The sequence below is a fragment of the Electrophorus electricus genome, chromosome 20, assembly GCF_041902795.1.
Source record: "Electrophorus electricus isolate QZ-2024a chromosome 20, ASM4190279v1, whole genome shotgun sequence".
In the NCBI taxonomy this organism is placed as follows: Eukaryota; Metazoa; Chordata; class Actinopteri; order Gymnotiformes; family Gymnotidae; genus Electrophorus; species Electrophorus electricus.
The window spans coordinates 1,869,016-1,891,679 of NC_137516.1; the positions used below are offsets into that span (position 1 = coordinate 1,869,016).

At 48.4% G+C, this 22,664-nt stretch overlaps 1 protein-coding gene across 1 annotated transcript in view; it reads right to left on the reverse strand.

Annotated features, from left to right (window-relative positions):
• The window catches only part of LOC113581637 (transmembrane protein 132C), a 175,846-nt gene that overhangs the window by 32,311 nt on the left and 120,871 nt on the right, over positions 1-22,664 (reverse strand). The window contains exon 4 of the mRNA XM_035536530.2: positions 15,774-15,960. Within this exon, the coding sequence (XP_035392423.1) occupies positions 15,774-15,960 (187 nt within the window). The remainder of the gene's footprint in view (positions 1-15,773; positions 15,961-22,664) is intronic.

Sequence of the window (22,664 nt, forward strand, 5' to 3'; positions counted from 1 at the left end):
GCGTCTAACATGGAGACTCAGGGGTACTGCTGAGCGCTCAGTGCCTGGACACGACTGTACTTGAGCCCAGTCTATCACAGTATTATCTGGCCTCCATCCTAAAATATTCTATTCTTTCTAACTAATAAACAGTTTTCTGTAGTAGGCATCATCTACGCCATTACGTTCTGTTGAGATCATCATTAAAGGGCGTACATCATACATGGCTCAGTGAGGGGTCAGAGGTCAGGGGTCATGGAGGAGAATGTCTCTCTAATGATGCTGCACAACCAACATGCTGCATGGAAAAGTGTCACTTCATGGTTGTGTGTTTATCACACTAATTCAACGTTAATATGTCTAATGTGCAAAACAGTCTAATGTGCAAAACAGTCTAATGTGCAACACATGGGGTTATGGGTAATATTCACAGTGGAAGAATATCTGCTCAGGTTAAGAGAATTCACCGTCTTTGGGAATGTTCTTGCTAAAAGGGTTTGGTTTATATTGAGTTTGGTAATGTTATTAATTAGGTCATAAACACTTTAATAATCATTAATAAGCAGTTATAACTTATGGTACACAGGGGTGTGTTGCTTGCCAAATAGTGAGCCGACGTTCATCTGTGCTGTTGAAGATCAGATCTTCCTGGCTGCTCACATATAATATTAACATTTGATAATATTAACATATGTTAATATTATCATATGATAACATTATCATAATACTAAGACATGATAATACGTTGGCCCGAGTGCCGCAGGGCGTGGAACAGGACACTCGATTTAGTGAGACGTTTAATGACATAGAACATTGATGACACTTGCGGCACTCACACATATAACGAACAGTGTAGACAGGAACAACATATCACGCTAACAATGGACACACACAATAACACTAATGATGACTAACAGTAACAATGACCCACGATGAGGCGCACACAGGCGGGGGTTTAAACAGACAAACACTTAACCTCAACCCCTGCACAGGTGTGTGCCATCACGGAGTGTGGCTCTAAACTATGGTGAACCCCCTGCACGCGGCAGGCCGTACCACGTGACTCGTGGTGGGGGGGGAGTGTTCCATGACAAATAGTAACATATGACAATACTAACATATGATAACACTAACATAATATTAACAGATGACAACACTAACTTTAGATTCTACAGGTAAATGGGTCACTGTTACCATTTGGATGTTATATCCGCTTATTAATGAATTGTGTATTTATAACCTGATTAACAATACGTTTATTAATGATTAATTAAAATACACTCATTTTAAATCCTTCCTAAACCCTGGGTAAGGGGGTCTGACTGCTGACCGCTCCTCGTCACTTCCTGTTTCCTGACCCTCCCCTCTGTCTTCATCTCTCCACACTCCTCCTCAATGCATCCATCACTTCATCATGTCATCTCTCCTCTCTTACTCCAAACTCATCAGGTGTAAGAACAGTAGGATAACTGTCATTGTGAAGAAACACCAGCCAGCACACACACACACACACACACACACACACACACACACACACACTATACCTATAATCCCTTCAGGTGATCTCTAGTCGTATTCCCAATTAAAGCTATTGTTAGGTGGAATGGGTGGATGTAAAGGCAGGACAGGAAAAGAAAAACGATTGGCTTCTGTGCTGGGCAGGCGAGCGGTGATTGGCTTCTGTGCTGGGCAGGCGAGCGGTGATTGGCTTCTGTGCCGGGCAGGCGAGCGGTGATTGGCTTCTGTGCCGGGCAGGCGAGCGGTGATTGGCTTCTGTGCCGGGCAGGCGAGCGGTGATTGGCTTCTGTGCCGGGCAGGCGAGCGGTGATTGGCTTCTGTGCGTGGCAGGCGAGCGGTAATTGGCTTCTGTGTGTGGCAGGCGGGCGGTAATTGGCTTCTGTGCGTGGCAGGTGAGCGGTAATTGGCTTCTGTGCGTGGCAGGCGGGCGGTGATTGGCTTCTGTGCGTGGCAGGCGGGCGGTGATTGGCTTCTGTGCCGGGCAGGCGAGCGGTGATTGGCTTCTATGCGTGGCAGGCGAGCGGTAATTGGCTTCTGTGTGTGGCAGGCGGGCGGTAATTGGCTTCTGTGCGTGGCAGGTGAGCGGTAATTGGCTTCTGTGCGTGGCAGGCGGGTGGTAATTGGCTTCTGTGCGTGGCAGGTGAGCGGTGATATTGGCTTCTGTGCCGGGCAGGCGAGCGGTGATTGGCTTCTGTGCCGGGCAGGCGAGTGGTGATTGGCTTCTGTGCCGGGCAGGCGAGCGGTGATTGGCTTCTGTGCAGGGCAGGCGAGCGGTGATTGGCTTCTGTGCCGGGCAGGCGAGTGGTGATTAGCTTCTGTGCCGGGCAGGCGAGCGGTGATTGGCTTCTGTGCCGGGCAGGTGAGCGGTGATTGGCTTCTGTGCGTGGCAGGCGAGCGGTAATTGGCTTCTGTGTGTGGCAGGCGGGCGGTAATTGGCTTCTGTGCGTGGCAGGCGGGCGGTAATTGGCTTCTGTGCATGGCAGGCGGGCGGGGGTTCAGACTTGCGGCGCGGCCACGCTCGGCTAGCTCCGCTGGCATGCTGATCGAATTGCGGCCCCTCACCCCGGCAACAGCACCCCTGCGAGGGCCTCGCCTCCCCACTCTTGCACCTCCTCCCCGCACAGCCGGAGACAAATCCATACCTCCAAGACTGGAGCGCTGGAGCGTGGGGAGCAGGGAGCAGGACTCAGCAGCACAGTGGGAGCCAGGACGCGAGCACTGGGGCATTTGTTAACACGGGCACTCCCTCCTCCTCCTCCTCCTCCTCCTCCTCCTCCTCTCTCTCTCTCTCTCTCTCTCCCCCCCCCCACGCGCCTCCTCTGCACGTACGTGATCTACAGAAACATGGCCTTTCACGTAAGCTCTTACACTGTGTGATACATCACACAGAGGGACACACTGGCTAATAGATGTGTACATTAAGGATGAGGGCAGGATGATACAAAGGGAAGGATGAAGACACACACACACACACACACATACACACACACACACACACACACACACACACATCAGAGCGCTGTTTCTTATTCCCACAGTGATCCTGTCAGCTCTTACCTGCTGTCTCGTCTACTTCAGACTGAAAGCACTGTGATCACAGACCTACAGATAAATAGCACATAAGTCCACATCTTAAACACACCTAAAGGAAAGAGATTTAGCTCCAATCCTGACATGTGGATTCAGTTAGATCTCTCCCTCTCTCTCCAGAGTTTGACCCGAGGCTTCTCCTTTCTCTTTGGAAGACACAGACATCTCTGGAGAGCCATGAAGCGTTTGTAAAGAACTCCTCCTATCAAAGAGGTAGGTATGTTTTCTGCATAATTCAGTAGCAGACACAGGTACAGACAGTCTGTGTTCAAGGCCTGCCAGGAGTGTGACGGAGGGGTACCGACTGGGTTCACGCCGCTAGTTCCAGCGAGGGGTGACGCTAACACCACAGCGTACAGAGATATGGAGACTAATAGATGTTTTCAGGCGGATGTTCTGGAATGGCCCCTTTCCTGTTCCGGCACACAGTGAGGTCCATAACATAGTCCAGGTCCAGATGGGTCCAGACGTGGTCTGGAGTTTGGAGCCCTGACCTCAACCCCACTGAATCACCACCGATTAGCCCTGAACTATGTGCAAGCCCAGCCAACAGAGACGAGGCTGGTATGACCAGGAGGGAAAAACTTCATCCCACACTGAACTCAAGCTTATGCATCACATCACTGTTTTAATCATCATCACATGGAAGTGTTCAGGACTAGTACATTCTAAATATGACATGTGACTTCGGAAATAGATCCATTTTTACACAAATAACGAGTTTTAATACACCACACTCGGTTTATTCCCGAGCTGTTCCCGAGCTGTTCTCCAGCGGGTTAGGCTTCATAAGCTCCCAAGCCTTCTTCACCCTGAGAGGACCCCGCCTCTCCCACCACAGCCCCGCCCCTCCCCCCCACAGCCCCGCCCCCCCCCCCCCCCCCCCACAGCCCCTCCCTGCCATTATTAGGGAGCCAGTACAGCCTCAGAGAAGTACGGCTATCTGTGGCTTCGACCGGCACCCAACACAGCCCACGAAATGAGGGCCATTTCAGAGCCAATTACGCCTATAGGGCTGTTTCATATCGCCAAACAGGATGTGAGGCAATGAGCACCACAGAGGAAGTCGTGGATCATGAGGGTTCAGAAAACAGCACGACCTTTTCTGTGAGAGTCCCTGAGAAAGTGAAAATAAAGCAACACCCTCGTGCTAGAGCACAGCCTTTCAGAAATTAAACCGGCCAGAACGCAGGTTTGAGCCACTGCTGTGCTGTGAGCTGTGGTAATCTGAAGAGTTGTTGCAAGAGACTTCACAGATTTGTGAATAAAGTCGTTAAACCTTTACCCTGCAATACACCTGCACACTGGACTCACTGCACACTAAACTGGCTGCGCACTGGATTCACTACACTAAATTTGCTGCGCACTGGATTCACTGGACTCACTGCACACTAAACTCGCTGTGCACTGGATTCACTGCACACTAAACTCACTGTGCACTGGATTCACTGGACTCACTGCATACTGGATTCTCTGGGCTCACTGCGCACTGGACTCGTTAAGTAAATAAGAGTCCTTTTGGGAGAAGAAAAAAAAAAACTTTTGTATTGAAATGAGCCTCACAAAATTTGTCACTTTGAGTCACATGCAGGCAAAGGCAGATATGGAAAGCAGATCCATACACACACACACACACACACACACACACACACACACACACACACACACACACACACACACACACTATGAGCCCACGTCACCATGTATGTTATAATCTTTACACACACGCACACACACACACTATGGAAGCGTATACACAGACGTCTTCAATTACCCTGCTGTCTCAACATATCAAGCTCATCTAATCTGTGTGTTAGAAAACGAGGAGAGGAAGAAAAAGAGAGAGAGAAGAGAAGAGAAGAGAAGAGAAGAGAAGAGAAGAGAAAGGTTGTTTTTCTTTAATTCCCTTTACTGGCAAATCCATTAAAAGTTCATAACCAACAGATGCAACATTACAGAACAAACAGCTCCAGGTCTGAAGCTCCTACTGGCGCCGTGGACCATCTCTGGTTACACGGGCCGGGGGGCTGGGAACCCCAGAGGCCCAGAGCTTCTGCCTAGGCTGACAAACACTGCATCCAACGCCCTGGTGAGAGGCAGGCTGAGTCCAGGACACGGAGCAGAGGGTTGGCACAACACAGCCACGGAGCCAGCAAGCACCAGGGTACAAACAGCACATACTGCAGTACATAACATGAGCTCAGAGAAAGTGCTCTGGAAAGAACCAGGAGCTGGCTCTGTCTGGCTCTGTGTGTGTGTGTGTGTGTGTGTGTGTGTGTGTGTGTGTGTGTGTGTGTGTGTGTGTGTGCGTGCGTGTGTGTGCGCGTGTGTCGTCTGGTACAGGAGTGTGCGGTTAAACAGAGCAAGGCTTACAGGCTGAAGAGACCTACTGTGTGGTTGATAGAGGGTGTCAAAGAGTGTCAGAGAGTGTTTCCTCACTTCAGACAGGTACATATAGATGTGTCTGTGACCACAAACAAAACCTTATTAAATTCACATCTCATTAAAATACACACACAAAATATATATATAAATTCATTTTGTTTTTGTAAGGAAAAACAATCCTATTGTGACTTAAATGTGAATCAGACAGCTGGCATGTCATTATGTGCATTATATTATATAAATTATATATTTAAATAGTCATATGTAATTATGTAAATATCAATTTGGTTTTCATCACAGCAAACAACTATAATAATGATAATTATAATATGCATTATCATAATTGTTGGAATTGTTAATAATTATTGTATTATTGCTGTTATTACTGATTGTGTGTGTGGATGTGTGTGGGAAATACAATATTATTATTATTATTATTATTATTATTATGTCTGCTTGCGTCACGTGAACTGTTATAGCACTGCAGTTCTTCTGCTCGCTGTCATGGCACTGTTCTCCTGGCTCATGCTTGTCTTTTAAAGGAGTTCATCTGATTGGATATTACCAGCTGATCATGTGATCAGTCCAACCCAACCACTTTTTGTAACTGTGCATCTTGTGCTAATCATGAACATAGCAAACAACATCGCTGCCACGCCCACAAACTCCTGCACTACGGTCTGATGTCTCATATTACTAGTGTCCACATATTTCCCAGTCCTGAACTATAGACCTTAAATTCCAGTAATATCCTCACTACTGTCCTCAGCTGACCTTGTGGAAGGGGTTAACAGTGCTCTCCACACAGGGTTGACATCATCACATTCCCCAGTGAGCCCAAAGAAAACATGCTGACCTTCAGTTCATTCTGACCAAAACCCTGCATGCATCCCTTATATAGTGATTTAGCATTAAAAACCAAATACGTTAGGCCTCCTTGATCTAGCAATGTGTCCTGATCTGATCTGAGCGTCTGACACAGGGGATTGATGGGTGTCTGTCCCTACCGGGGAGGCACCAAAGTTCAGGAAATTTGTAAGATTTTAATAAGAAGAGGATCCCCTCCAGTTCTGGGTCACCAGACTGTAACCTGCTATCTGAGTGTAACCCTTCAATGGGTTTCCACTAGCCCGTAGTAGAATCCCAGTACAAACTGTTTCATTTCCACTAGCCCGTAGTAGAATCCCAGTACAAACTGTTTCATTTCCACTAGCCCGTAGTAGAATCCCAGTACAAACTGTTTCATTTCCACTAGCCCGTAGTAGAATCCCAGTACAAACTGTTTCATTTCCACTAGCCCGTAGTAGAATCCCAGTACAAACTGTTTCATTCAATTATTCAATGCAAGGTTGCATTTCTACTCACTAAGCGCACAAGGTCCTGTCGCCATTTCTCTCTTGATAAACACGGGACGCTCTACTGTACACAAATCAGCTTGTTCCTCACTGAACTGACCCTCATGGCTTCCCTTCAACAATTCACAAGGAAGCTGAAAACACCAAATGGCGGCATATGGAGGACTCTGCTGTGTCGGTGATCACTGGCGTCTGTTTCCTTCTCTGCTCTCTCCAGCTTCCAGCAGCTCGGTCGGTCTTTACGACCGGAGCCATTACAGCGCCACATCATCTGCATTAGACAAGATAAAACTCCTAATGTAGTTAACATTGGTACTGCTGCAATTATGGACAACATCCCAAATAGCCAGCAGGCGTGTCTAAGCCCCTCCAAGCACACACGCTCCCCGCCACTTTAAAAGGAGCACTCAAACCAGCGCAGATATGTACTCCAAAGGTATTGGTGTTCTATCCAATCAAATGCCTTTTCTTGATCCATTGATAAAAGGCCAAAACGAAGCCCACCTATTCCAGACACGTGCAGGATATCCCCAGCCAGGGATCTGTTATCTATAATGGACCTGCCATGCACACAGCATAGGTCTGACTGAAGTGTGTGATTTTCTTGCCTCCAGCCTGTTCGCTGGTGCGTTTTAAAGGACCTTGGAGTCAGCACGACGCCAAGACCTGTTCCTCACTGGGTAAAATCCTCTCTCCTGCAGCTCATCGCTAGCTGTCCTCAGCCCGGCTTTTCTGGAGCACCCTTAGCAAGTCCCTCCCCAGCCATGTCCCAGGATTTACAAACGTCTCCAGGCAGCGTCTTCCCATTTGCTATGCTGTCGTAACAGCATGTTAAAAAACTGCACGTTCATGTGCATGTGTAACGCCTGTTCCAGTTCCTCATTACCCTGGAGCAGGCCTACATGAAACTGCTCTGACGCTGCTCGGTCATCTCCAAACTGCTTTGAGTCTGCTCGGTCATCTCCAAACTGCTCTGAGTCTGCTCGGTCATCTCCAAACTGCTCTGAGTCTGCTCGGTCATCTCCAAACTGCTCTGACGCTGCTCGGTCATCTCCAAACTGCTCTGAGTCTGCTCGGTCATCTCCAAACTGCTCTGAGTCTGCTCGGTCATCTCCAAACTGCTCTGACGCTGCTCGGTCATCTCCAAACTGCTCTGAGTCTGCTCGGTCATCTCCAAACTGCTCTGAGTCTGCTCGGTCATCTCCAAACTGCTCTGAGTCTGCTCGGTCATCTCCAAACTGCTCTGAGTCTGCTCGGTCATCTCCAAACTGCTCTGATGCTGCTCGGTCATCTCCAAACTGCTCTGAGTCTGCTCGGTCATCTCCAAACTGCTCTGAGTCTGCTCGGTCATCTCCAAACTGCTCTGAGTCTGCTCGGTCATCTCCAAACTGCTCTGACTCTGCTCGGTCATCTCCATGTGAATGTATTAAACCCCTCTTGACTCGTCTGTTCCCTTCACACAGAGGCGTTACTGATCCTCGACAGAGCTGTTAGCTGCCGCGTTCGAGATGCTAAGCTACACTCCACCACGGCGCCACAATAATGCCACACTGGCATCTCCATCTGCTACTAATCCCCAGGCCAAGACACTCAGCCCAAAGCCAAGCTACTGATTCCAGCTCTAATCCAACAATACCCACATCGAGATACTAAATCCAGTACCAATCCACTCGTTCCCACTTCCAGTGAATTCCAGAACAAAACCATTAATCCCCACAGCAAGCTGACGTTTCTGCGCACCTCGGTGTCTCTCAACTGCAGAGAAAAAAGCAGAAAGAGAACAACACGCTGGACCCTCACCCCAAAGACATGCAGAGAGAGAGCATGAAACACACGGGCGTGCACACTAGAGCAGGCCTTCCCTCTGCTACCGCCCACAGGAGGCGTGTCAGACGCTCTCTCCGCCGGTGCTGTGTGGTGTGTGGAGAGGCTCTTTTCAGTGAATGATGGGAGCACTGACGAGCAGAGTGGGTTGTTTTTCTGAAGGAACATCGTGAGTCAGTTTTGGGAGGTAGAGACAGACGTTCTGCCTTCTTACCTCTCCTGGTGTTTCTCTGCTCACTCAGATAACATCTCCCCGCAACACTCAGGAATGGCTCTTAAGCTGCTGTGTATTTACTAGCATTGGTCCGGATTCACACAGTGGCACCGTTACAAAGAACACATGGAACGGACCATTACTGTGCTCGGGGGGGTACATGTGTGACTGTCTACCTTTATCAGGTGTCTGGACTGTCCCTGAGTGAGAGTCTCCTCTCTGTCCCGTCTTCTCTGGATGACTGAGGTGATAGTCCCTCAAATGGCAAAGACGTGTCCAATGCCATGGGCCCATGAGTGTGTGTGTGTGTGAGAGAGAGAGACAGAGAGAGAATGTGTGGGTGGGTATGTATGTATGTATGTGCATGTATGTGTGTGTGTGTATGTATGTATGTATGTATGTATGTATGTATGTATGTGTATGTATGTATGTATGTATGTGTGTTTGTTTCTACAGTTGTGTGTGTGTGTGTGTGTATGTGTAAGTATGACTGCTGTGTTTTACTTCACTGTTTCTGTGTTTTCTGTGTGTGTGTGTGTGTGTGTGTGTGTGTGTGTGTGTGTGTGTGTGTGTGTGTGAGACTCCTGCTGTGCTAACAAATCTGATCTGCCTTCCATTACCAGCTAGAGGATCCTTCTTCACCTGACCCACATAGCAGACGTGATCTCACACACACACACACACACACACCACAACAGTCATCCTTTATCCTCTCCTTCCTGTATCTCTCAGCTTCCTGTGCTCTATGTCTCGCCCGCGTCTCCCTCGTCTCCCTCGTCTCCCGCGTCTCCCGCGTCTCCCTCGTCTCCCTCGTCTCCCGCGGCTCCCGCGTCTCTCTCGTCTCCCGCGTCTCCGCTGCTGTCCAGTGCATCCTGCGCTGGCCGCTGCAGGTGCCATCATGAGGCCCCTCTCAGCGATGCTACTCCCACAATGCACTTCAACGGGAACAATCTGTTTCACCTCATTCTTCCTCCTGGAGGTCAGAAACATGTCTCTCTCCCTCCTTCTATTTTTCTCTCTTTCTCTTTATTCTATTTCTCCCCCCCAGCTTAATCGACTCACTGAGCTTTGGTGGAGCCATTAAACGTCCTTTTGTTCAGACTGATTAATACTGAGGGCATCATTAATTGAAAAAAAAATATGCTGCAAATTAACTGTGATGATATAGGAACAGAGAGAGAGACAGAGAAGAAGATAGATAGATAGAGAGAGAGAGAGAGAGATGAATGGTGAGAGAGAGGAAGTGGGTCATAGATGAGGCGTCTAATAACCCCTAACTGTGACCAGGACCGAGCGGGTCCACAGCTCCAGAGCGGGTAATAATCATTAGTGCTAATAACCCGTGACCTTTGTGCGGAGGTCGCGGTGGCGCACGGGCCGTGTAACAGGCTTAAGTTTGGCCTCTGTGAGCAGATTAGGTCTGTCTCACCACAGGAAGACAACGTGCCTGGTTGCTGTAATTACAGCTAATTACTGAAGACGGCTTTGCCCGGAGCCGAACTCAGCAGATATGCTCATATCAACACATGCCGTCACGGATCTGCCCACAGCTCGCCCTCTAAATCTCTCTCTCAATCTCTCACTCCGTCCCTGTGCCACGCCCCTTCACCCTCACGTCTCAATATAGTAACTGTGTTAATAATAATTAAGAAATTAATAATAATCTCTCTCTCTACCTCACACTCTGTCCCTCGCACACACACACTGTCTCTCTCTCCCCCTCCCTCCCTCAATCCCTCACACTCACTCACTCACTCTCTCTCTCTCTCTCTCTCTCTCTCTCTCTCATTCATTCAATTATTCAATTCAAGGTAGCTTTATTGGTATGACTGTCAGGTACAATTTTGCCAAAGATAAAAGCACTAGTAACAAAATCATTTACATGTATCTGACATTTTTATCCAAAGCGACTTACAATTCTGACCGAGTACAACTTGAGTTATTGAGGGTTAAGGGTCTTGCTCAGGGGCCCAACAGCAGCAACTTGGAAGCGGTGGGACTTGAACCAGCAACCTTCCAATTACAAGTCAAGTACCTTCACCACAGAGCACCACTTTCCACTTTTCATAATAAAACTTAATTTATCATATTTTTATATTCATTCATTCATGTATTTATTTATATTACTTTATTGGCATAACTGTACTTGTACAATTTATCCGTTGCCGACTTAAATACTTTCAAGAAGAATGTTAAGCCTTTAATTAAACATCTCTGCCTCGACTGTATTCCTCCACCTTCCCTGTTTCCAATATGCGTTTCCTGCTCAATACACGCGCTGTTCTGCTCTTATTTCCTTGCATGGTTTTTAAATTCTCTTTTACTTTGATTCTTTTTTTAAATAAATCTCTAATTAACTTTTCATTTTACTCTTTAAATTCACTCCAGTCTTCTATTTAAATCAATCATAGAAAAAGCTTTATTAAAATAAAGTTTAATAACACTTTCTTCTTATTTGATGGCGGGATAATGGAGGTTATTACACCCTGATCTATGTACCCTCTGTTTTCTTTAAAGCACTTTGTAAACTGTGTTTAAGAAAGTACACAAACTTGTTTACTCTTATTGTTGTTAACCAAAGTAATGCAAAGAATAAAGTAATATGCAAACTAAGAATTTAATGAATGTAAAAAAGAGGAAAATTAATGTAAACAACAAAAATTGCCAAAAAAGAACACAAACAACTAAAAAATGACATCCTCTCTCTCTCCGTTTCTCTCCAGATCTCTCTGTGTAGAGAGTAAATCTGTTTCTCTCTCTGCAGAGAAGAGCATCTCTCTCTCTCTCCGTTTTTCTCCGTTTCTCTCCATCTGTTTCTCTCTGTAGAGAGGAGTGTCTCTTTGTATTCAGTAAGTGTCCCATCATGACTGTATTTATTACTGTACTGGTAAAGCAATTTTACAAGCGCATGACTGAACCGTCAGGGGTAGAGGGGACCCTGGCCAGAGATAATACCCTTACACACCCCACAGCATGGTGGACTGGCACGGTGCCCACTGGCCTGCATGAGCCAGCAGGGCTCGCTGTGCCAGCGACGTGCCACACAGCACAATGACCCCAACCAAAGAAGGCTCAACGTGGAAACGACCACTGGCTTTTGCATCTCCTCCTCACTGATACCTCAGTGAGAGCTTTACACTCAGTGACACAACCACAAATGTACCCTTACACCTGCACCATGAGGCCTATTTGAAGACACGCCAACACACGTTCACCTTTTTACCTGCCAGGAGGTGCAGAGCCACTGCCAGAGTGTCCACCCTCCCACCTGCACCAGGGGGCCCACATAGAGACTCTGTCTGTGTATTTAACTATTCACCTGCACCAGGGGGTCCACATAAAGACTCCGTCTGTGTATTTACCTATTCACCTGCACCAGGGGGCCCACATAGAGACTCCGTCTGTGTATTTACCTATTCACCTGCACCAGGGGGCCCACATAGAGACTCTGTCTGTGTATTTAACTATTCACCTGCACCAGGGGGCCCACATAGAGACTCCGTCTGTGTATTTAACTATTCACCTGCACCAGGGGGCCCACATAGAGACTCCGTCTGTGTATTTAACTATTCACCTGCACCAGGGGGCCCACATAGAGACTCTGTCTGTGTATTTAACTATTCACCTGCACCAGGGGGCCCACATAGAGACTCCGTCTGTGTATTTAACTATTCACCTGCACCAGGGGGCCCACATAGAGACTCCATCTGTGTATTTAACTATTAACCTGCACCAGGGGGCCCACATAGAGACTCCGTCTGTGTATTTAACTATTCAGCTGCACCAGGGGGCCCACATAGAGACTCCGTCTGTGTATTTAACTATTCACCTGCACCAGGGGGCCCACATAGAGACTCCGTCTGTGTATTTAACTATTCACCTGCACCAGGGGGCCCACATAGAGACTCCGTCTGTGTATTTACCTATTCACCTGCACCAGGGGGCCCACATAGAGACTCCGTCTGTGTATTTAACTATTCACCTGCACCAGGGGGCCCACATAGAGACTCCGTCTGTGTATTTAACTATTCACCTGCACCAGGGGGCCCACATAGAGACTCCGTCTGTGTATTTACCTATTCACCTGCACCAGGGGGCCCACATAGAGACTCCGTCTGTGTATTTAACTATTCACCTGCACCAGGGGGCCCACACAGAGACTCCGTCTGTGTATTTAACTATTCACCTGCACCAGGGGGCCCACACAGAGACTCCGTCTGTGTATTTAACTATTCACCTGCACCAGGGGGCCCACACAGAGACTCCGTCTGTGTATTTAACTATTCACCTGCACCAGGGGGCCCACACAGAGACTCCGTCTGTGTATTTAACTATTCACCTGCACCAGGGGGCCCACATAGAGACTCCGTCTGTGTATTTAACTATTCACCTGCACCAGGGGGCCCACATAGAGACTCCGTCTGTGTATTTAACTATTCACCTGCACCAGGGGGCCCACATAGAGACTCCGTCTGTGTATTTAACTATTCACCTGCACCAGGGGGCCCACATAGAGACTCCGTCTGTGTATTTAACTATTCACCTGCACCAGGGGGCCCACATAGAGACTCCGTCTGTGTATTTAACTATTCAGCTGCACCAGGGGGCCCACATAGAGACTCCGTCTGTGTATTTAACTATTCACCTGCACCAGGGGGCCCACATAGAGACTCCGTCTGTGTATTTAACTATTCAGCTGCACCAGGGTCCTATATGAGCTGCATGCGAAGGCTCCGCTGACAGACGTAGCCAGCATGCTGTGTACTGACCCTCTCAGCAGCTACACCTGACCCGCCAGCTCTTCTCCATCTCTAGAGGTCGGGGGCGGGGGGGGGGAGGAATCCCTACCCCCACCCAACCCCACCCCCCTCTCCATCCTCAGTTAAAGAAACATCACCACACAGCTGAGTTCATCAGATAGAGGGAGCAGCAGGAGGTGAAGGACAGAGAGAAAGAAGGAGAAAGAGAGAGACAGAGAGAAGGAGGGATAGAGGGAGATTAAGAAGAGGACAGAGTAGGAAAGACAAGTAGAGAGAGAGTAACAGATGTGGTGGAAGAAAAGAGGATGAGAAAGGAAGAGTGAAAGAGAGAGAGATAGACAGAGCGAGAGCTGGTGAGACGGCAGTTTGTGGCAGAGAGGTAGAACGAGAGAAGAAGAAGAATATAGATGTGTGTGTGTGATGTTATGCTGTGAAACACCAGTACATGCTCCACTGGTAAAGGTCATGGTAGTGTGTGTGTGTGTGTGTGTGTGTGTACACTGTAAACCTGATCAGGGTTTTGACCAGTTCTGCAGACTTCAGCTCTCTCCTCTGGTGTTCAGCTCTCTGAATGCACGTTTCAGAGACTCTCCATGTGTTGCTCCAGTAAACTCCTCCACTGGGGCCTCACTGACAGAAGGAGCAGCTGTCTGTACGCAGCCCCAGAGCAGAGTTTCTCCCCCGCCGAGGAGTGCGTGTGTGGAGGTCAGTGACAGCCAAACCACTCACTCTCCATTAGCGCGGCGGCAAGTGGGGCCTTGTGCCAGCCAGAGCACTCCCACAAGACTACAAGTACCACAGTAATGTGCCAAACAATTAAAGAGGGGACAGACAAGTAGCAAATGGCATGGCATTGTGGGAACTGTAGTTTAACAATTCCAGGGACTTGATGCCAAATGAATAGGGAGGTTGGAGGGTCACACGTGGAAGTGTGACAGGCTGTTAAAGACCTCAGATCACCAGGATGAGTCATGGACCAAGGCTACTGAAGTCAACTACAGTCAAGTGAGGAAGCCCCACTGCTTCATGGGAAGTGATGATGCCTCATCAATCAGGCGAACACTGTGCACCAACACTCACGTTAACCTCTGAGAAGGGGTTGCACGTGTTTATATTTATGCACATTATTACAAACATAGAGGCAGAAAACGTGAGACGTTGCCTTTGTTATTATTGTAGAAGAGAATCTGACTCATTTCTGGGAAAACACATAATTGGCTATAGACTTTAAAACGGAGAAGAAAGAAAGAAAAACTGAGGAGAAGGAGAGGTGGCAGTTAGATGAAGAGAGAGAGTTTGTTTATCTCATTCTGGTAATCTGATAGTCGTCAGATTGATCTTCTGAAACGTGGCTCTCGTTAGAAGGCGCTGAGCGGGACGTGGGAGGAGAATGAGTGTAACTGCTGTTTAATTATGACTGGTGTCCACATCTCTTCACAGCAAGCATTAATACTCCCCACCGCATAAATCCCCATTAGGCAATACACATTCATATTGATCTCTCCATTAGGTGTTCAGTAAGGGTGGAGGAACCAACACAGGGATAGTGTATGAATCACTGTAAATAAGCGCACACACACGCGCACACACACACACACGCGCAGACACACACACACACACACACACACACACACACACGCACACGTATGCACACGCGCAGACACACACGCACGTGCACACACACACGCGCGCAGACACACACGCGTATGCACACGCGCAGACACACACGCACGTGCACACACGTGCACACACACACACGCGCGCAGACACACACACGCGCAGACACACACGCACACACACACGCGCAGACACACACACACACACGCGCAGACACACACACACGCGCAGACACACGCACACGCGCAGACACACGCACGTGCACACACGTGCACACACACACACGCGCGCAGACACACACGCGCAGACACACGCGCGCGCAGACACACGCGCGCGCAGACACACGCGCGCGCAGACACACACACACACACACACGCGCAGACACACACACACACACGCGCAGACACACACACACGCGCAGACACACACACGCGCAGACACACACACACTCCGCAGGTTTTGTGTACGTGGGTGGTTTGTGTCTGTGCGTGTGCATATGCATACGTGTGTGTGTGTGTGTGTGGGACTGACCATAGCGAGGGGGACCACTCCAGCAAGTTCTCTCTGCACTATGAGGACATGCGTCTCTGTCTCCTCAGAGCCCACTCGGATCCCTGGATACTCCACCATCCAGGAGATCGACCCACTGCCCGTCGTGTCCACGCTAACATCCATCTCCAGATCCACCTGCACCACCCTTTGCCAAACAGGCTCCACCCTGCAGTTAGAGAGGGAGAGAGGGAGACAGCACATGTTTAGTGTATTGCTCCCAGCGACAGCGTTTCACTGGTGTGGCTTTTATGTGGCAGCTCCTGAACATGCCACCGCAGCACTAACGTACAGCCGGAGAGAGGCGGGAAAAACTTCAGAAAGCAGACAACACAGTCATGGCAACCGGGAGGAAAGGGCTTCATCAGGGCAGTTTACAAAAGCACAACGCAACGCTCACAATCACCGCGAGAGGCAGAGGGTATTGGTGTAAACTGCACCGCTACACACACACACACACACACACACACACACACACACACACACACTCACACACACACACACACACACACACACACACACACACACACACACTCACACACACACACACACACACACACACACACACACACACACACACACACACACACACACACACACACACTCACACACACACACACACACACACACACACACACACACACACACACTCACACACACACACACACACACACACACACACACACACACACACACACACACACACACACGCGCGCACACAGCCTCTGAACACACGCACACACACACAGCCTCTGAACACACGCGCACACACAGCCTCTGAACACACGCGCACACACAGCCTCTGAACACACGTGCGCACACACACACGCGCGCACAGCCTCTGAACACGCACACACACATACACGCACAGCCTCTGAACACACGCGCACACAGCCTCTGAACACACACTAGGTTTCTGCTGCTTGAACACAGCCCTGCTGACAGAACCACTAGCCTGGACTCCGGTTTTCCGATCACTGCTAATCAGCTCAGTGTTCCCTCAAGCTCCTCCACCATGGGAAATCCAGTTCACCCTCTCCGGAACCCCTGGGCATGCCATCGGATAAACGGGACACGACACGTGGTGCTTCCGTACGGCAATGGCAGGGCCTCCCAGAGGCTGGGAGGCACAATGAGACAGACTGCGAGGAAGGATGACAGGACAGAGGAATTCAGGCAGGAAACAGAGCGAGGACAACAGAGAGACAGAAGTGGCAGACGGAGAGGACAGGGAAGGAGAAAGAAATAAACACCGAACGACCAGACCGAGGTCATTCAGCAAATAATACTGAATCAGAGGGATATCAGCTAATAATACTGAATCAGAGGTCATTCAGCAAATAATACTGAATCAGAGGGATATCAGCTAATAATACTGAATCAGATACCAGTGGAGAAATGTGATTTACCCCTGAACTTTACTAAGAGAACAATTATATGATCAATATTAAAGTTGATGTTAAATGCAGACAAACTAGTTTAAATTTCTGGAGTGAATTAGTGAGCAGAGAGAGAAAGAGAAAGAGAGAGCAAGCGTGTGTGTATGTGTGTGTGTGTGTGTAGCGGGTGAGTGTGCGTGTGTGTGTGAGAGAGAGAGAGAGTGTGTGTGTGTCGCGGGTGACAACTTTGTAATGGAATAAAAAACTTCTTTCAGGCAGAACAGCAGAAAATAGTGACAGGCCAGAAAATGACAGCAGAGAGAGAGAATGAGGGAGAGGTGGAGAGAGAATGAAAGGGGGATGGGGGTGACTAGCAGTTTCCGCTTTGTGAGTACAGAATGAAACCCAGGTATGGTGCTCGTTACAGCACCATCAGTTTTGGGAAGAGCAACCAAAGCAGAGTTGGAAGCTGGAGCAGGGAGACAGAGGGGGAGGATCAGAGAGACAGGGGGCGGGACAGTGAGACGGGGCGGATCAGAGAGACGGGGGGCGGGACAGGGAGACGGGGGGCGGGACAGGGAGACAGGACAGGGAGACAGAGGGGGAGGATCAGAGAGACGGGGGCGGGACAGGGAGACGGGGCGGATCAGAGAGACGGGGGGCGGATCAGAGAGACGGGGGGCGGGACAGAATGAGAGTAGGAGTGAAAAGGTGTAGGGGGACAAACGTATAAAAGGAACAGAAATGGAAGAGTGCTTGAGCATTAGAGGCCAGAATGGGCAGAGGACAAAAGGTCCCACTCCATCACTCCACAAAGTCAGGAAGAATCTGCACACGGAACCGTGCAAAACTCAACATCCAAAAAAGCCTTTTCTGTTCAATCAGTAAAGCCTGTGCACTGAGAACATCATGCTGATCTGGAAAACACAGTATATTCCTAACTGTGCACCTGGACCCCCCAACAATCCACAACATAAGAGAGAAGAGACAGACAGTAAATACTGATAGTTATGCCACGCATGCAAGGCAGAAGGTGCTTAAAGTTACAGTACCATGGACAGTATCAGACACTGGCCTGGAGTAGTGTAACGTTTCAGCACCATGGACAGTGTCAGACACTGGCCTGGAGTAGTGTAAAGTTTCAGTACCATGGACAATGTCAGACACTGGCCTGGAGTAGTGTAAAGTTTCAGTACCATGGACAGTGTCAGACACTGGCCTGGAGCAGAGCAACTCTACTAAAAAAAAAAAAAAAAAAAAAAAGAGAGACACTCACCTCTCTCACACACACACACACACACACACACACACACACACACACACACACACAGCTACATTATTCTGTCCTAGCATGACAGCATGAATAAGTTATGAGAACAAAGCCTATGACCTTTATTAGGAAGGAGGAGATGTAATTGCTCCTGCTTAAGAGAAAAGCTTCCTCCTTTTATTACAGCCAGAGACTGGCTTCTCTTTCAGGCTTCATAACAGAGATCAACTGCATTAATGCGGTTAAATAAAACAGATTATCTTGAGTCTGCTGCATCTACACTCTCTTACACAATTACACACACATGTAGAAACTGCCTATTAGTGGGTAACGGTGCTGCTCCCTCTGGCTGGGTTCATCCCCCCTGTCTGGGGTAAGTGCACCACACTGTACGCCACCTTCACCTCGGTAACGTAACTGAGATGGTACGTCACACAGGATAATAGTCTCTGCCATATGAATAAATGTACATGTCTCAAGTTTAGCTGCTGCAGGTTATGCAAATAACACCCTGTAGACATGAATCTGATTGGACCAAACCTCCATTGCCATGCAATAGCAGCCAGTACCAGGAGTCCAAAAGTACCAGGCCATATACAGAATTTATCTGATACTTTTATCCAAAAGGACTTACAATTCTGACTGAGTACAACTTGAGAAATTGAGGGTTAAAGCTCTTGCTCAGGGGCCCAAAAGTGGCAGTTTGGCAGTGGCGGGACTTGAACTGGCAACCTTCGGATTACTAGTTGAGTAACTTAACCACTGAGCTCCCACTGCCCTGAGTCACATCCAGAGTTCCTCACCTTCGAGTTTCACCTGCTGGGCATTGAGCAAAACTACAAGTCTGATTATTGCAAATCCTACAATATTACGTGAAGAGGTAAAAATGGAAGTGTCTCTGTGCGCGTGCATACGCAGATGTACATCTGTATGTCTTCTGCCCTCACATGTCTCCCTGAGTCTATCTGGACACACGTTTGAGATGAGTGCTCTGCTCCTCAGCTGATGGACTGATGGATTCTCCATCATTGTGGATTAAGGTGCTTGTACTTACCAGTGTAAACAAACGTGTCTTATCTCTCTGTGCCCCTGGCACACGGGGAATGTTTGACACGCTCTCACCAGCTCAACTTCACCTGTTTATCGATAGGACATCACAGTCTCAGCATAATCCCCAAATCCTGTGCTTGGGGACATGAGGATGAGAGCACCTCCCACACACATGACTACCCATGACTACAGCACTGGAGCACAACTCTCACCCACAAACACCCTGTGCCCCTCCCCTCTACACAGCAACCACACACATATGCCTCAGCCCCTCCCCCTACACAACTCCCGCCCACAAATGCCCCTCCCCCCTACACAGCAACCACACACATGTCTCAGCCTCTCCCTCTTCCTCACTGCATGCAGTGGGTGGAGCTAAGGCCTGGGAGTGAATTTAAAACTCCAGCTCATGCACAGTGGCAGTTCATGTGCATCGTTTTGTTAGGTCTCCCTGCTGAGATCATTTACTTCAGGGCTCGTTATCCAGGGACAGTAATTGAAACCCGTCTGTATGGCACCATTAATGGTGCCAGTGTTCTGCCAGTCTTTCTTTAGTTTTGACAGTGGCACTGTTGTCATGAGCAGGGTACTGTTTCCAGGGTGTGTGTAACAAAACAACATCCTGGTTTGAAATGCTAATGAATTAAATAATGATAGAGACAAGAGGAGGCACATTTTACTGCTGACGCACCGTCACTCTGGGGGCCATTTTCCCGAACCTCAAGGATGTTGATAAAAGGGACTCACCACTGGTACTGGAGTATGTCCCTGTCAGGGGATCTGGACCAGAGTCCCTACACAGTCACCAGACCAATCAGAGTCCCTATACAGTATCTGCACCAATCAGAATACAGATTTTTTACACACCACCAATCAGATTTTCCATTTTACAACACCAATGAAAAAAACTCAGATGCAAATAAATTGAATATTTCTAACTTTAACCCTAACCCTAATCCTAACCCTAATTTTAACCCTAAGCCTAACCCTAACCTTAACCCTAAACCTAACCCTAACATATAAACATGTAAATATACATGTAACATATAAACACACCCACGCACACCCACACCCACCCCACTTAAAGTCTGTATAATTACACTAGAAAGTAGTGTTGGTGTAGTAGGTATGAAGATATGCCAAACTACACCACAGTTTGGCCTTTATGTGAAACACACAAACACAGAAAAGAGGGAGAGAGAGACAGAGAGAGAGAGAGAGAGAGAGAAAGTTTGTCATGGACTATTACATTACCTATCCGTGACACTGACATGTGCACATACTTGTTGAAATAGGTTTTCATATGGTATCTCACACACACACACACACACACACACACACACACACATCTGAAGACTGAGGCTGCCTTGAGCTCCTATTCAGGAGGTATGATGAGCTGTGTTCAGCAGCAGAAATTCACAAAAAGCACACACACAAACACTCAGACAGTGATGAATGCGAGTGACTCACGCTGTCGTGCTGTCAGCAGCCTTGACTCCCAGTCAAGCCAACAGCTATTATAAATATGCAAAAGTATGAGCTCAGCACTACAGATCCATGGAGTGTGTGTGTGTGTGTGTGTGTGTGACTGAGATCAACCTTCACACACAGCAGTACAGATCCAGGGACTGTCTCCATCGCTAGCTGCTTAGCACACACAGACGCATGCCGAGGTGTGTGTGTGTGAGATCAACCTTCACACGCTGATCTAGGTGCATCACTAGATGAGGACACAGCATGGAGACGTACAGTACGGATGGGGAAGATAAAATGGTAGCAAGAGAGAAGGGAGGAGACACCCGACACTGACAACACTAACACCAAGACAGTGTGAGATAACGTCAGACAGTATGAGACAGCATGAGACAACGTGAGACAGCAACAGTGTGAGACAGCCTGAGACAACATGAGAGAGTGAAGGCGTAAGACAAACAGAGACAAAGAAACAGAATAACAAACAATGCAGGTCAAAATCCGTATGGATGCACAAGACTGGAGAAAAGGAGAGGAGAATATCGATGTAGCGCGATTAAGTGTGTGTGTGTGTGTGAGAGGGACACACAACACATTCTATTATGCGTGTGTGTGTGTGTGAGAGAGAGAGACACACACACACAACACATTCTATTATGCGTGTGTGTGTGTGTGTGCGTGTGCGAGAGAGAGAGAGACAACGCATGCTATTATGTGTGTGTGTGTGTGTGTGTGTGTGTGTGTGTGGCTGCTTGGTCTTTTTCCAACACAGCAGCAATTTGGTTAGCCGTGACAATAATAATACATCACACAAGTGGAATCAATGCACCACACGGGCCAGGTAGGCCAAACAGAAGATACACTAGTGTGTGTGTTGTGTTGTGTTTTGTGTGTGTGTGTGTGTGAGAGAGTGAAAGTGAGAGAGAGAATGTGTGTCAGCATCTCTGTGCATGTAATGTATGTATGCTTTACATTAGTAAAATATAGGACAAGTCGGGTGGTTGGTTGTGGGGGAGTGTGTGTTCTTACATTAGTTATTCTCTGGCTCTGGCTGTGTGTGTGTGTATTTCAGTCTGCATTAGTCTGTGAGTAGCAGACGTGGCCGTGCTCTGCTAGAGGAGAAGTGTCCCCACTGCTGGGGGAGGGGCTACTACCACTGAGGACATCCCGGGTGGGACAAGACCAATCACTTAATTAGAATAGGGCCAGGGAGAGAGAGAGAGAGAGAGAGAGAGAGAGAGAGACAGGGGGAGAGAGAGAGAGAGGGAGGGAGGGAGAGAGAGAGGGAAAGAGGGAAGGAAAGAGAGTGGGAGAGAGAAAGAGAAAGAGGGAGGGAGAGAGAGAGAGAGGGAGAAGAAACGAGTGAGACGGTGTGTGGGTGTGAGGTAATAGCAGAAGTAAAACCTTTCCATTATCCAAACGTTTCTTGTGCTGAGCAGCACAGAGGAGCAGACACGAAGGAAACATCTCCGGAGACTCTAGGACAGATGCACGCATCACGCTAGCACCAAATAGCTAATGGGATTAGCACAGGCGCTACCAAATGAACAGGAGCGATACGGTTGCCATGGTCACACCGCACTCCCATTCCCAGGTAAAAAGGTGTTTCGTTGGCCTGGAAAGGATCTAAACTTCATCGTGCTCTGGAGAAAGAGGGAAGAGGTGGGAATAGGATGAAGTGCAAGGCAAAGTTCATCAGTG